General features: G+C 36.8%; 1 protein-coding gene across 5 annotated transcripts; it reads right to left on the bottom strand.

Moving 5' to 3' along the window:
• Positions 1-544: 544 nt before the first annotated feature.
• On the bottom strand, positions 545-16,888 carry XIAP (X-linked inhibitor of apoptosis). Of its 5 annotated transcripts, none has more exons than XM_005419817.3 (7): positions 16,799-16,888; positions 8,565-9,461; positions 6,748-6,847; positions 5,618-5,696; positions 4,985-5,018; positions 3,700-3,924; positions 545-2,297 (listed from the first exon to the last, which is right to left on the bottom strand). In XM_005419817.3, the coding sequence occupies exons 2-7, from the start codon at positions 9,427-9,429 to the stop codon at positions 2,104-2,106; spliced, it is 1,497 nt and encodes a 498-aa protein (XP_005419874.3). In that variant the 5' UTR covers positions 9,430-9,461; positions 16,799-16,888; the 3' UTR covers positions 545-2,103. The 5 variants fall into 5 exon arrangements, with proteins under 5 accessions (XP_005419874.3, XP_030911940.1, XP_030911939.1 ...); XM_031056080.1 differs by lacking the exon at positions 16,799-16,888 and adding an exon at positions 15,968-16,256; XM_031056079.1 differs by lacking the exon at positions 16,799-16,888 and adding an exon at positions 15,423-15,543.
• Between the last annotated feature and the right edge of the window lie 384 nt (positions 16,889-17,272).

Raw genomic sequence — 17,272 nt, 5'->3', positions numbered from 1 at the left:
AAGGTTGTGTGTGTGACCTACTTCCCAGCTTTTCTCAGACAATTTACATACTACATTTACACCCCAAATCACCTCCTTGCTGAGATTTAGTTTTGCAACAGTTTAAGCTAAATTTGGTCCAGCTCTTTCTCAGACAGGACTTTGAGCTGCCTGCCAGGTTCTGCAGCCTGTGGGTTGGATCCAGCTGATCCAGCCTCTCTCACATGACTCAGGTCAAGCTTAGGTAACCAACCATCTGCTTCAACAAGTCAGCAGCACACGGGTGCAGCCTTAACTAAACAAGCTATTTCTGGCAAGCTACAGCAGCTCAAGGCTAACAACCCCCCCCATTTCCCTTGATATGGACAGAAGACCCTCCCTGTAGGTAAGAATGGGAGCTTGGAACAAAGCTGTCAGGATTGCCAGTCCATATCTGTCCCAAAAAGTCCCTGTATGCATGAATTATCTGAAACAGAAAGGCAAAATAAAACTGAATTCTTCATTAATTTCTAGTCATCATCTATTCCCAAGACCAAATTCAACCATAAAAATAGCAAAACTAATGTTAGATTTATAATTAACAAACTTTAATCTATACAAACAATAGATTTTATTTTGTCTCAGATTAAAATATATTTATTATCCTTAATAACACTCAGGTTAAATTAATTAATTTAATTACAAAACAAAAAGCAACAGAAAGCAGCCTTCTGTTTTTTTTTTTAATGTGAGAATCAAATACACTGATCAAGAAACATCTGGGTTGCACTTTATTTTAAATATTCATACCATTACACAGCAGAGATTTAAAAAAATAGAAAAGGTAGATAATATATTTCTGTGTATTCAGAACTTTAATAACATGAAAAACTCTGTTCCTTATATTCTATATTCTAAACCTTAGTGTGTAGAACTCAAAAATATATACACAGAAAATAGCAGTAGTTCCACAAAATAAGGAAGTGACAAAATCAAGCAGTGATCATAAAACAGCTATACTTAAATACAAAGCTGTGATACTTTCAAAATCAGAAATGGGGGATCAGTCCAGCAAGAAATAGTTTAAATATTTTAAGGTGGCTCTCATTAGAATAGCTCTTAAGTTTTAAATTTAAATTCTGCAAACTGACATGAACAAAAATGAAAGATTTCTAGTACTGCTAGTGAATTTTAAAAAAGCATTTTCTAGGAGATAAAGTTTAATCTTCTCCTATGAAAAAATAAGTTATGAAGCAGTGCAAAGTATTTGCAGATAAATCAGTTAGGATGATGCTGTGTTACAAAAAAAGCCAAATGAGAAAAATGTCAAACTCAACATCTTTTTGTATAAGGGGCAACTTTAAAATGTGCCTCCTCTCATGAAAGGCACAGGGTACATAGAATTTCCTTAATTTCTCGAGTTCCCCTTTAACCAATAAAATTAATGTACATTTTATATAAAGATGGAACTTCATGAAAAACAGATGTCCAAAATCAGCTTACTGAAGACCATTTATACATCTGAACCAGAAAAATAGACAGGGAGACAGGAATGAAATTAAAACAGACAAACCTAAAATGTAGCAGAAGTAACCATAAGGTTACAGCAGCAGGTTTATGTGTATTGTCTGAATTATGTTACAACCAAAGTTACAGAAAAAAGAGACTATTTTCAATCCTACATAATATTTTTAAAAAGCTAAAATCTCAAGTATAATATACATGTATACAATTATATTTTGAATGAATTAATTTACAAATTTTATATAGGGACAGGCTCTTCGTACAAACTCTATTTGCACAAACTTCAGTCATACAGAGTCCTACCAAAGTGAAGCAAAGCAATGAGCACATAAATAAAGGTTTACATTACTTGGGCTTTCCCATATCAGGTCTATGAACTGAAGTTACAAAATATACATATTTGCCTTTCATACATATTGCTTTTTACATACAAAAAAATCACTTAAGGAAAATAATTTGTAAAGTGTTAAAATGTGTAGAGTTTGACAGCAGAAAAATCTAAGTCCTGCCATATGGTTACAGTCTGGAATTAACTGCATTTTTTCCATTTTGTTACACATGTTACACATTTTTCAAGTAATAAAACAGGAAACATTTGCATCCACAGTGCTGTGTATTTCACTAATACATAAAAATTTCCTGTATTTTCATAATATCTTTACGACACAGAGGGCATTGATTAAGCAATTGAGCACATTCCTTACAGGCAACTAGGTGACCACAGGGAATGAAGACAACGGACACGTCCTTAGCCATACAGATTTTACAGAGCTTTTCTTCCTGCAAACGTCTTAACTTCTCTTCAGTACTGAGGTCTAAGGAAAATAGACACATAAAAACAAGTTAACATACTTACTACCATTGGATCTCACTTTTTTTTTCTCTTTACACACATGGACAAGGTGTTCTTCATATGATTTAAAGGTCACACCCTTAAAAAGAACAAAAAATAACTACAAGAGAGGAATCCTAGCTGCAGCATGGAATCCTCTTTTTTATTTCCCCTTCTATCCCATTACATCTCCCAGGCCAAGGCAAGCAGGGAGTACATCTACCTGTATTGGTAAGAGCTTGAAATCAGGAACCATTCTTTTCACAGACCTCTCTCTGACAAAATTTCCCCAAAATTTGAGTAGAAGGTGAAAGAAAGGCTCATTGCTACTAGTTAAGTCATTTGGATTTTATTTCTTTTTCTGAGTTTTCCCAATAACAAAATGAGTACGTGACTTCCTTCCCTGTCCCCATTTTCAAAATGGCCATACTTCAAAAAGCTTAAAATCTGTAACACAGAAAGAATCAATATGGCATTATACATGAGCACTTTATTATTCCAATATGCCCCATTTGAAAATACCAAATTCAGACACCTTCCCCTGCCACTTGGGGGAAGCTCTGCACAGCCAACCACCAAAATAAGGTCCAGTTGCACTGCAAGTTCCTCTTCCCCCACAATGCCCTATTGAAAATCTTATTAAAAAGAGTGGGTTGGTAAGATCTCAGCTCATCATGCCAACCAGATGGTCTTTGCCCTCCCCATGAATTCACCCATATGCTTGTCTTAAATTACTAGTCTCCTGAATCAGAACTCCTGCATTTGGTCTATCTGCAGGGAGCACCACAAGGGCTTTGTGAGCATGACCTGCATGTCCCAGCAAAGGTGGAATATAAATAACTGAACAGAAACACCATTTAGATGCACACTTGTTCTTACTGGCCAAGAACAAAAATACTTCTGCCCCAAGCAAAATGATATACTGTAAAATAAATACTCCCCCTCTGTGTCTTTTTCACATTGAATACGCCAAATATGACAGCGTGTCCCTGAGTCAATTTCACTTTGCCACATCTACAGTTTGTCTTTTAACTATATTCTTGCTTTTATTTTTAAATATTATTGTCACAACAACTTTGGCTTTTTTTAGCACACACAACCTTTACCAGAAGCACACTAGTCTGTCACTGTTACACACCTGTGAGATACCAATACTACTTATTTTAGAGATGATATTTATAAATGCTGCTACACTCAAATATTTCAACACTCTGTTCAGTTTTTTTTGGTTTTTCTTTTTTTTAATGTCCCAAACCAAATGTCTTTAAATCTAATTTACAATACTGTACATTTACCATAGGTAAGACTGGAATCAGAGGGTAGAATAAACAGATAACATTAAAAAAATATTTCACAGACTAAAGAACTGATATGAAAGTACACACAGAGGTTTTGTAACTGAATAAGCTCATCTTGCTCAACTGGGATTTCATTTGGTTCTTCATCCCTTGTATTTTCTTTATGAGCACTTAAGTCTGCTACCAGATCCTCAACAGATGTGTGACTTTCTCCAGTCATCTGCAATCTCTTTTCCATGGTGTTCCTAATCTCAGACAAACTGAAACCCATGGCTATGGCACTTTGTACCAAAGGATTCTGTAAGAGATCATCTAAAACAAGAAATTAAAAACAAAACAAAAACACTTTAAGAACGATGAATCTGATTATCTGACAGTATTGACTACAGTACTCTAAGACACATATTTGCAAACAAATATGTAATCAAAGGAACCGTATTTCCAATTTGAGAATTTTGCTAATTGTAAAGACTGCAGATTTGAGGTTTTTTTCTATCCTAGCTTTCCCAGTCTCCCCTCATCTATTTATATTATAGAAATCCTCCTAAATTTGCTGTTCAAATCAACTACTTCAAAATAAATAACGTCTCATATAACTACCATCACAAATTTTGTAGCTGAAAGTTAAATGACATTCATCCAAAAAGGCACAATGGATAAGTAACATTACATCAATTTTAATTCAGTTCAGAGAAGGAAAAAATCCCCATACATGTGTTGAGAGAAACCAACAAATAATTTGAATTTATAAAATCAAAGCACAGCACCACCAACAAGCAAGTGGGTCTATCCATGGCAAGACACAACACCACTTTGGGAAACCACTTGTTGGGCCTTCCCCTTCCTTTTACTTATCAACATTGTTCAAATAGCAAAACTTTTGAATTTTTAATTTTTAAAAACAAAAACTTTTTTTTTGTTTTTAAAAAGGTTCTTTTGTTTTAACTCTCATAAATGAGCAGTACGGGAGAGATTTCTAAGCAGGTTTTGTGTACCCACTCTTACTATCAATAGCTCCCATTCCCTGGGATAAAGCTGCTTGACTGGCCTCCTCCTACCCTTTTGACTGTTTTATCTTTTTATTGCTTGGTATTTGTGAAAAGCATTGCAGGAACGTGTAATTCTGGAAGACATAATAAACTACTTCAGCTTGCTCAGCTTCCTGGTCCTTGCCACTGGACAGACCAACTCTTCCTGCCCATGAAGAAGGGCTGTTTCTGGTCAGTATTTAGTACTCATCTCACAGCACTACTAATTCCATACTTGATGCACACTCACTAGCTCTAAGACTTAAAATTAACCTTTCCTGTCATTATACATTCAAATATGGATATTCCAAAATAGGGGGAAGCCGTTTGTTTTAAACAGATACCTTTAGGAATTATTGTCCTTTCAGCAGCTTCTGTCTAAAAGTGAAATATAAAAAAACAAAATTACAATTCTGGAGAAAGTAGAAGGAAATACATACAGTTACAAAATTAAAAAATAGCTATTTGATCTCAAGTTACTTTAGTGACTAAAACTATTTAATCTGCTCCGAATGACACAATCAGTTTTTTGTTATAATTTTAAACCATCTCTGCAATAACCATAGGTACACAATTCTTAGTTTACAAAATAATTCTAAAACATTATAATTTTACATTTTAGTGACTATACACAAGTTTAACAATGTTCTACCAACAAGAAAAGAAAATGTATCTGCTATTATTCATCATCAACCTTAGGCTCCCAGGCTATAAAACAAATGGCACCTGTTCAGTATCCAATATCCAACGTTCCCAAGGTGCCCTGGCTGTGATCCATAACCCAGGCTATGGAGAACTGGGAGATGGCTACACTCTGATTGACAGAGCCAACACATACTGCAATTCTTTCACTTCCTGCCAATCAAAGTGGCAGCAGGTGGATTAAATGACAGGCATGTAATTAAAAGGTAACTTCATATAAAAATTATGTTTATTTTTTCTATTTTAACAAAATTATTAATAAGCAAGAAACTTACTGTTGAATCCCTACATCCATCTTTTAAGTGAACGTTATTTATAAATTCTATCCCCTTTTCATTCCTCACAAATCTGCACCTAAAAATAAGAATATTTAGATTTAATAGAAGTGCATTAGCAGCAAAAATTTGTTACATAACTATGGAAGCTTTGACAAATTTCCTACATCATACAGATCCCCTGCTTTTAAAATCTCTAAATGTTTAGTCAACCTCTGTGATGTCACTGTAATATTTCTAAGAACACTTAAACAATACTTATCTTTCCCACATTTTTGGTGAAAAAGAAAGCTTAAAGAGTTGTTGGCCATGAGAGCTCATGACAGATTTCTAAAGGCTCACTCAAATGAAAAACAAACACTATGTTAAAAAGCTGGTTCTTTTAGTTTTTCACAATCAAAGCAAACATTCACTGGTGAAACAGGTGCCTTCCATGCTTTTTTCCATTATTTTCCAGCCAGCCTTAGCCACTGGGCAGAGCTCTTCCCTACCAGAAGATTTAGGGAATGCCATAACTCCTTGACAAGAGTTCTCCAGCTCCAGCAGTTCCTTCACCTTCAGGAACAGACAGCTGCTATGGACTGACACACTGCCACTGAGGCTGATGTGCAAAACCTCAAAACAGATTTTAGGCAATATTGGCAGTCTTTCTAAAAACTACTTCTGCTGCTGCTACTACTACTATTACTACTGTCTGAAATCCTTAATCCTTTCAAATTAGAGAGAACTATATTCTATATTCCATGCCACTAACCCACTTCAGGTTTGTTTGCTCTGCGGCAGCTGTTTAGTCATTTTGTATCTTGTATAAGTTACAAACTTTTACATATACAAAGCTATTAAAACAACCATTACAATGTAGCACTTTGATAACAAGCAAACCCCTCAGATACATATTGACAAAACCACACAATTCTTGCTGACAAAGCAAACAAACATCAGTTAAATCCAGATACATATCTTCCCTTTAATAATACTACAAATAAGACAAAATTATTTGCATAAATCTAAACAGTATTAAACCATAATCAACCTTCTCAAGCCTTTATTAGTATGCTCTGTCATTAAAATGCAATATACTGTAAATAAGGCTCAGACACACACCAAGCAAGCACTAAGGAATACCTTACCCAGGAAACCATTTGGCATGTTGATCCCAAGGGTCCTCATTTTCCTTCCATTCTTGCAATCCTCCACCACAGTGGAAACACACAACATGATCACCATTACCTGAGGAAACACACAAGAATAAAGTTGCATACTTTGTGCAGGCATAATACCAAGTTTTCAACTACAATGTTACGTTAAGAAAAGAAGTATTTCTTTTACTGATTTACAATTTCAATTGAAAACAACTCCATTTTAACAGAGGACAACACACATGATTTGAAACAAATGTTCAGGGGAGAACTGAGCTTAAAGAAACACAAAATAAGAGAAGCAAATTTCCTGAATTTTATTTTAGTAAGTAATTATACAGATAAAAAAACAAAAGCGGAAAATAATCTGTTATCATGGAGCTCAATCCAATGGTAAACAAGGCCTGAAGATGTCTGCCACAAAGAATGAGAGATGTTTACGTGGCTTTTTGTGGTCCTCTATTTCCCATAAAGATCAACAGGCCCTAACCAGCAACAGCAAAACCAGCTGAGGAGAACTGCATCCTCTCTGTTCTAGCTCTGTGCCTACTGTGATCCAAGACTGCCCCAGAAACTGCTTAAATATTGTTTTTATTGGAATGAGAGGAGGTATGGGTGGTGTTTCCATAGAGAGTTAAATTCTTCTCAGGCCACAGGGAATGGTTTTCACAGAAGTCACCTGAAGAGCCCTCAGTCTGATAAGCTGGTGCCCAATTAGTGCAACTCCACCATACAGATCTATTGGTACTTTCATGAACCCAAGGAGAAATCAATAAAATAGTTCTAGTGGGTACAAATATTGCCCATTTATAACCTACACAGGAATATAGCAAAGATTTTATTTATGGCCACAAGTAAAATAAACAGAATTATACTATAAAGTTCTGAGACCAACTAAGAGAGAAGTCAAGTAAGATGAGAGCAAGAAATTACCCCAGATAATCCCCTTTTCCTTGTGACTGAGTAAGAGCAACACTTTGCACTTGTACAGTATCTCTCAGTGGGGAATTTCAAAGGGCTTTAATGGTACTGTGCAATTCCACCTAATTTAGAAACCAATGCACAGAGATGGTGCCTTATCCAAATCATACCCTACATGTCAAAGTGCAAAAGCTCTTCTACTGGTACCACTGTCTTCATAAAGTAGGCACTAGTGGATTCACTGGTTTTGGGTGTCACATGCCATGATAATGCAAACTCCTGTTAACTAAAATGGCACACAACCTGCATTCTGGATTGCCTTGTTCACAGGCTTTTGTACAGGCCACAGGCCCATTCCTTATACCTAAGGTCTGGAGGATAGCACTTTGTTTCTTAAAAATTATTTACTCAAATAACTGTCACTGTGAAAGACATATTATAAAGGTTTTAACAGGCAAAAAACCATACTTGGTTGTTTTACTGCTAAGAATAAATTTATGATCAAGTCCATGCTTTGCTAGTAAAGATACTTGATACAATGTATGCAATTTTACATAAGAACCAAAAAAGTAGATTAAAGAGTAAAGAGATTCTGGCAAATTGTTTTGTTGGACAATGCCCTTTTCTGACCCACAGATGGAGCAACTGAGAGGCATTTTAAAAACTTTTATTCCATTTTCAGTCTCATGAGAAGAGTGAGACAATACAGATGTCATAATTCATGCTATCACAATCAGAAGCCAGCTATTTCTTCTTTACAAACCTTTACAAACCTTACAATTTCCCACATTGTTCCATATAAAAATTTTTAAAACTGTTTTTTTTTTCCATAACATCATGTGCAATTTCTTTGTAAAATATATTAGTCATTTCAAGGTCTGGCTTACCTATGCTATAGAACCCAGCTTCTGCAAGTTGCTCCTTGTCAACAGGATATATCCAAGACAAAAATGTTTGTAAACGTTTTCCATATTTTGCCATAGAGGGATTCCTTGGGTGCTGTGCATTGTTCAGACCACTTATACCAAGCTCAGAAGGAATAGATTCACTTGAAACATTTCCTACATCCCGGCCCAGGACAAAAAGGCATTTGGGAAAATGCCTCTTGTGTTCTGACCAAGCCCTGTCACCGGGTTCCCAGTTCTTCAATTTTCCACCACAACAAAAACATGCCACTTGGTCACCAACACCTGTATAATAAAATCCAGCATTAGCTAATTCCTGTGGTGTCAGCTGGCCATTCAGGGGCCAGTTGTGAAAAGACTTTAATCTTGTTTCTTCACTGCACATAGCAGGATTTTTAGGATACAAACTATCTGACATATCCACAACCTGCCTGGTTCTCAAAAGGTAATCTGCCTCCACATCAGGGTCATCCAGAGCACATGGGAGGGCTGAATTGCTGGTACCATTTTCAGTTCTATTCTGGTAGTTCTGGGTAACAGGATCCATGTCACTTTCCAGAAAAGCAGATTCAGTAATAAACTTGCAGTTGGGGGCAAGCTGTTTGTGTCTCTCAACTGCAGAATCCCCAGGCACCCATCCTTCAACAGTTGTATGGCAACTGAAGCACTTCACTTTGTCACCTTCTCCAGTATAAACAAAGCCAGCTTGGGCTAGAGCCAGCACAGAAACAGGACAGTCCTGTGGAAATCCCACAAAAGTTCCCTGTCGCTCACGCTCCTGCGCCCATTCCTGGGCCCCGTCGGTGTCCTCAGAGGCTCCCGAGCTCTGGGGGACATTACACGTCATCTCTTCACAGGCAGGGCTCCCCTGCAGGTTTCCTAAACAAAGAATATATGTTTTAATTTCCCAGACAGAAAGATAGATCATACCCATATACAACCCTGGAAGCTGGCTAAATTCAGCTACCATCCTTTATGTATTAAAATAACAACTCCTCCCCCATTTCACCCTTGCCTGCATTACCTGCCACACAGAGACAAACACCAAGGTATTAAAACCAAAATAATAAAAAAAATCTAAAGAAAAGTAGAAAGATCAAGATGTCTTAGATGTCTATAAACATTTACCTGGAGAACACACAGGTTTATAGCTTTAAAAGTTCTATTTCTTAATAAAGATTACAAGAATGAAATCAACAAAATACTTTAATAAAGTTCCAGCTAAAACCCTGACAAAAGGCTTCTGAACCTGAAATACAAAGTTACTAAATTTAAAATAGTGATCTGAGCCAGACCACAGTTGCAAGATTTTAAGAGCTCAATTCTCAAACACAACTATATATTATCCTCATATGAAGGCCATGATATCCCTGCCCATTACAGGTGGGCAGCAACTGGTAAAACCATCATCAAAAAGAAAAAAGCTTTTTTACTTGTCTTATATTGCAAAGACACACCTCAATTTATATTTTAGCAAAGTATCTTGTGAAATTAACTATCAGATATTTCACAGACCAAGTGCTGGACATTGCTGTAAAGATCAGTGCGTTGGGAATATCCAGCTCTAGTGCTCATGTCCAGCATACTGCTTCCACTTTTCCACACCCTGCCTACACCCTCTTGAAAAATTCCTGTGCTTCTGCCATCAGCCCAGCTTTTCCTCCCTTCCCTACCTGAAGGAATGTCATTCTTCTTAGCACTTGTCACACATTCCTACCCCTGCCTATACTTTTCCAGGATGAGTACCAACTGCTAGTTCTGCCTCATGTCTCTTCTGTGCCAGAAGGCTGCTCAGAGCACTCAAACAAGCCCCATCTTTGCTGAGGATGAAACAAAGCAACTTGGCTACAGCAGGTCTTGTGCAAGAACCACAAATTGACAGAGTCATCACCTTCATCCCAACATGATGAAGTCAAAGCACAGTAAACATTCATCTCTTGACCAGACAAGTGCAGTGATACTATTACCTTAAAAAGTCTTGGCTATTGCTGATACACATCTTAAAGTAGTAAATTAAATTATGAGAATGCCCAAATAAACTTCTTAGCACAAAGCAGTAATAGTTCAGCAATTAGCAAAAAGAAAGGCATGTAAGGAAGAACAGAGTATGTACTTAACTGAACACGTGTTCTTCTCCATTTTCTATAAGAATCCTGAAATATATCTATTTCCAGTCTGTGTAAGGTAGGCCAGCACACAAAAATACAGCTTCCTCAAAACCTGCATTAATATTGATTATACACTCTGGAATGTCAATGCAGATATTACAATGATTACTTCTATAACACCACATTTAGCTTCTACAAAACCTTTTTTAGGGTTCAAAAAGGGGAGGAGGAAATTAAAATGCCTATGTATTGCAGGATTGCTGCATCCTCTGCCAAGATGACAAAGACAATTAGGCTATGAGCAGGTGAAGAAAACGTGACGTCAGACACCTGGCATGGGTGCTTCATGTAATCATGGACACAGACTGAGCACCAGCCTTAATTCCTTCTGTCTGTCAGTTCATGACTAATGTAATAACACTACAAATTATACTGTGGCTTTCTGTTTTAGCAAATTCAAAAATAGCATCTGAATAAATTGCATTGACTGACCTACAAATCTGACCTATATGCTTGTTTCAACTTTGAAGGGCAAAGAAACCCAAACCAGTAATTACATTTAGTAATATGAAAGCTGCCATAAAACATGTGTTCTTATATACATACATCCATTGAAAACAATTTAAAATGAAATCTTAAAAGCTTTTATGTTTATTGCTAATGTTTATTTCCTTATAAAGCCTTACTTTAAAGCCTCTAGAACTGTTCCTAAAGATCTCAAGTGACCTTAAGCATCTATCACTACTACACTGCATTCATGAAAGAATTGGTATTGCTCAAAACCAGTTAGCTGCACAGTAATTTCCTTATCTGTGTGCCTGAAAGACTTTCTACAAGAACACAAAGCCTACCTCACATCCTTTAAAGACTCCTTCTCAAACTGTCCATTGAAAAAACCAAAACAAATGTATATGGCAAAAACAAATGTATATTTGCTGTATGAATTGCAGCATACCTCTATTTCTATTGTATTTATATAGAAATGAGTTCTGAAACAGTGAAAAAAAATCTTCCTATTTAAATTTTTTACATTTTAGTTTTTTATTTTATGTACATTAGTTTTTTCTACAATGCCATGAATACTTCAAAAATCCTTCTGATAACATGGTGAATAAAAAAGAAATTATGCCCTCCCCATGGTGATAAAGAAAATATTTGCCACATTTGGATTCTCTGGAGTCAATCCTCACAATCAAAACTATGAAAAGCATGTACCAAGAGAGCAATAAGTACTGACACAGAAGGTACAATCACAACAGATCAATTCTTTAATATGAACTAGCTTTTTCAAATTATATCAACCACATAATTTAATCATGACCACTTGGAGCAGAAAGGTTCAAGTATCACTCTGAAAGCCTCATCTAACTCCTGCAATGACAGAAGCAGGGCCAGTCCCTCCCAGGAAGAGGCAAGGTTTGACAATGCTCCAGCCACACCATGAAGCCTTCCCTTACAACAGCCCTTGAAACATGGCTGGTTTACATTTCACTATAGTTGTATCTATGAGGAACATCTTTATCAAGCATTGAGGCAAACTCCTTGCCTGTGTAAGTGCTGTTTTATATACAACATTAGTACTACCTTAAATAAAGTATCACGTTCAATTATTTCTATTTCAAACAACTAATAGTTAAAAGCAACTACTCAAAGTGTGAAATTACAGCTAGCTTAGGAAGACTAGTTCTGCACATGTTTTTTAGCAGCTGCCTAACTCCAGTTAGTTGGAATAATGATCTAGAACAGTATCTGGCATCATAACAGCACTCAGACAAATAGTAACTGTAGCAGAAAAATGAGTGAGGGTAAATTTTTTAATGGTTTACAGCTAAGAAACATAAACTCACAAAAATCTGCCACCTAAGATGGGCACACAAGACATTACAATATATACCAGTAGCCAACCTGAGGTCAGAGTATACTCCATGTATACTGAAGTTGATGAAGTAATTTTGCATAGGTTTTAATTAACCACATGTGAATTAAGGGTAGAAGCTCCAGAAATGTTAAAGATCATCTTCACTTATAAAACCTAGGTATTTCAACTATTATTGAAGCATTATATATAAATTTATACAGTGAGTAAACAAGTCTACTATAGCCTGAAAGGCTTCCAGAAGCTAAGCCAAGCTTAATCCTGATTTTAAACATCTGAAGGCTATTTGCCACAAGACACCACCCTCTTTCAACCTGAATTAGCAATCTATATATATAGCCTACTGATTATGTTTCAGAAGAAAAAGTAGAGACAAAAATATATAGAAAAAAGGTTAACCTATTCAAAATGCAGAATTGTACATTGTGGATCTGCAAAACAAACATGTTTAATTCAGCTTTAAAAATATTAAGAGATATTGATTTTATGCAAAAATACAACATGATCGTATTACCAAGATTTGAAAAGCTTTAAAGGAAATGTACAAAACTCACTTCTCCCTTTTAAGTATATTTCACTAGATGTGATTATTTCCATCCTTAACCCCAAACTAGATTGGCATTATAAGGAGTTATTTTTAATTCATTTACATGACTAGCACAGCAGTAACCTCCAAGTCAGAAATCCACTTGCACAGCCTCATGCTCCTGACCAAAGGGTACATGCTAGTATTTACTGTTGACTGAATTTTGAAATGTGAGTAGTGCACCAAGTAAATATCAAACAGAACATACTGTACCAGCTGACACACAGATTATGCATACGTCACTTCAATGAACTTCAGTTTCTGCTTGCTCAGCTGCAATTAGATCAAGGAAGGTGCATGCTGCTAACTGAAAACCTACCTATAAAGATTAAAATTACCACAAACATGATATATTTAAACAGTGTTTGAAAATTCTAGTGTATTTATATAATTATCAAGAGCCATTTTAGAAAAAAAAGTTCTGTTTAGATATTTTTCATTTATTTTAGAAAGAGGGCGCGTATCTACAGAATGCCTCCTGATTCAGTGCCAAAGCTTACATAACCCTATCAGCTCAGCTCTATTTGTCTGTTCTTCCAACAGGTCCTGCTTAGCCTCCCATCAGGGTTTGTCATCACAGGAAGTCAGTCAGCTGCTCAAGGTTATAGTAGGCTATTATATCCTCCTTATTTTTGACTTAAGTCACAAAGACTTTCATGCTCTCCCTGTCTCCAAAATGTACACAACCAGGCCAACAGAAACATACCATTCTGAGATGTATTTACACACTGTGATTTTCTTCATGAAGAAGTCATATGGGTATGGAATAGAGAAATAAACAAAAAAGATGACTTCATGGATGCTAAGGGCAGAGAAAGAAAATCCTTTTGGAGAACTTCCAAGTTAAATGTCATCAGAACTTTAGCTGTATGTATGAGAGGGAAGGAGTAAATACCAGCTTCTATAGGAAAAAATGGCATGCTGTGGCCTAAGTAAGATACTGCTCTTGTGGCTCAGAAACAAAAAAAAACCAAAAAAAACCTGAGTCAGCAGGGGTTATTAAAAAGAACAGCCATTAGTAAAAAATGCCTATTAGAATCTGCAGTGCCCTGAGATGCACCTTTCCTGATGAGCTGAGCTTCAACTTTTAGTGCTACATACTTCTTTCACAAATAATTTAAACTTCTAGTTGAAGAAAAATATGGAAAAAGAGGGCGTTTTTCATCAGGGAGATATTATTATAATAATATCATAACTTAGCTACAGCAACATGATTCACGCCACAGCAAAGCTGCTGAATCTCCTGGATTCCAAGGCAAAGCTGGAGAAGCACCGGGCAGGCACCTCCTGCCTCAGCCTCTGGCGAGGGCGTTCCCTGCCCCACCAGTGCCGCCGCCCATTGCTCAGTCACTGAGCTGCACGGAGCGAACACAGCACCCCGATACTCAGCTGCACTGAGGGGGGAACAGCACCCCAATACTCAGCTGCACTGAGGGGGAACAGCACCCCGACACTCAGCTGCACTGAGGGAACACAGCACCCCGATACTCAGCTGCACTGAGGGAACACAGCACCCCGATACTCAGCTGCACTGAGGGAACACAGCACCCCGACACTCAGCTGCACTGAGGGAGAACAGCACCCTGACACTCCGCTGCACTGAGGGAACACAGCACCCCTATACTCAGCTGCACTGAGGGGGAACAGCACCCTGATTCCTTCTGGGGTCACAGCAGGTATGCTTCGCTATTAGAATAGGAAGAATCTGCATATATTCATATATATACATCCCTACATAAAGTGTATTTATACACACGCAGCCCTCATCATCTTGTAAACTTGGAAATCTCTCTTGGATTATCCATTATATTTTACTTTTATCCATTATATTTTAGTTTTAACTTTTACTTCTTCTAAGGAACAAATTCTGGGGAACTAATTCTAATATTTTACCAAAACCAAAATATGAAATTTGTTCCTGTTGAAAATACTTTTGCTTGCCTTTTTATTTAATAAGAAACTCTCCAAATCATTGAAGGGGAAAGACAATGTTCTGCAAGACAATGTGCAGCTTCATTTTATATTTTATATGATAGGAGTGACACTCAATTCAGGCTTTGCAGCATGTCTTCATCTTAACAGCCTTTCAGTCTTCACACACAGCTATATTTTTAATGTTTAAAAATCTTGTGGTTTCTTGAGCTTGACTTTAAATCATCATGCTCAGAATATCTTGGATTAGAACTCTAAAAAAAGACCCCATGCTATGAAAAATAAAAAGCAGCAAAGGACTGGACACTGTTAAACAAAACTATACAAAAGGTACTCACAACAATTTTCCCTAAGGAATTAGTATCCAATCAGACCAAGCATAGCAATGGACTAATCAAAGCAGATACTGGTTTCATTGCTATTTTCCACCAATCTTTAGAACAAATTCCAATATTTACATTCCTGTTGGTAGAAAAAAAAACGAGGTTAGAAACCTCTTTCACATAACCTTCAGCATTGTTTGTGAAGCCACAACTTCAAAGCTATGACCACAAAAACCATTTTAAAATTCTGTCCCTTGGATGAGTAATCCAAATTAAAATATAATCTAAAGCTGAAAGAGTCTGAGGTCAGTGAAACTCTGAAATGTTGTTAGATGTTTTATTAAAACTAGTAAGGGACATAAATTGGGGATATTCCTTAACATCCAAAGACTACAAAACAAAATCCTGGAATTAAAAACTAGAGGGCAGCAAAAAGGAGAAAGAATGTAAAGCAGACAGTTAAATACCATGATCCAGACTTCTCTCTCCTAGGAAATTCTGTGCTTGATTATAAACTGGATTTCTGGAACTCTTCAGCTCCCTGCAGCTGTACCACCCACCTTGGGAGGACAGCAACAGAGAGAAGTCCTCTCACAGGTACACACAGCCAGAAATGGAATCCATTTTCATACTTCTAAAACGGAGATATGAGCACATATTTCCTTACTTTTCTGATAACAAATGCAAGTCTGTTTCATATCAGTGGGAGCAGTCAAAAAAACCCACAACCAACCATCCTCATCAGCATTCTTTCACTTTTGCTGCTGACTGCAAAGGGCAAGGTCAGAGGAGATGCAGAACAATCATTAACTTATTCCTTTGCCCTTCTTGGCCAGTGCTGTAGGTGCCAAGCTTTTCATAACAGGAAGTACTTGAGATTCTTTAAAGGACCTCAAAGAAAACTGCAAACCAGTCAAGTAGATAGCAAGAGGAAGCAATTAAAAAAATTAAAAATATCCAATATCCAGATAAAAGCTTAACCAGCTAATTCATCACACAAAAACTTGCTTTCTTAGAGACAATACTTCACTGTTCTCTGTTACATGAGTGATTTACTTCAGTGAGTAATTACGTAAATCTGTATCCTACTGCTCTTTGTCCAGGTATTAGATTAAAAAAGAGGTATTTGACAAAAAGGTAAAAGAGGTTTTTTCCTGCAGTTGGTTGCTTTTCCTTTAAAATTGCTCTACTGTAAGATCTTGTAGTTTCTATATGTTCATTTAGGAAACTAAATTCTCCCTGTTAGCTACCTGAAGTATTTGCATTAAAATTGCAATTTAAGACTGTAAGAGTAAAAGGATAATGAAAGTAGCGCTGCAAACATGTCTGCATTTTGCAGTAGATACGGATTAAAAAGTGCAAAAATTACCCAAACCAAAATGCATACTTACACCCATTTATAGGACTTTCAGCGGAAGACAGAGGCATCAGACAAGTAGTACAGAAGCAGAAATATATTTACTGTTAAAGAGAAATATATAAGCATATGATCATTGACATTGTGCAAAAGAGAACTGCTTGAACTTAAATTGCCGCTGAAAAAAAATTACTTTGAGTGACCTTGTCCCTATAGAATTCTTAATAACTGCTGTAATCGAACAAAATTGCATTTTTATTAACAAGAAGCAGTTCTAGAAAGTGATGGGTCTAATAAAAATTAAAATAATAAAAGAGTGGGCAAGGAGAGATAATATTCAAATATGCCAAAAGAGCCACAGAGACCACAGAAGCGATTATTAGCAAAGAAAAAATTTTTGATCCACTTTTGCAAAGAGCAGCACTGAAGGCTCGAGCCGGGGCACGGCTCGGGACAGGCTCTGGGCTCCTCCGGACAGCCCCGGCCCGGCCCGGCCGCTCCTGCGGGC

This window comes from Geospiza fortis, unplaced genomic scaffold, assembly GCF_000277835.1.
Source record: "Geospiza fortis unplaced genomic scaffold, GeoFor_1.0 scaffold157, whole genome shotgun sequence".
NCBI lineage: Eukaryota > Metazoa > Chordata > Aves > Passeriformes > Thraupidae > Geospiza > Geospiza fortis.
Note: the sequence above shows the minus strand (reverse complement) of the source record. Positions and strands in the feature narration are given on the sequence as shown.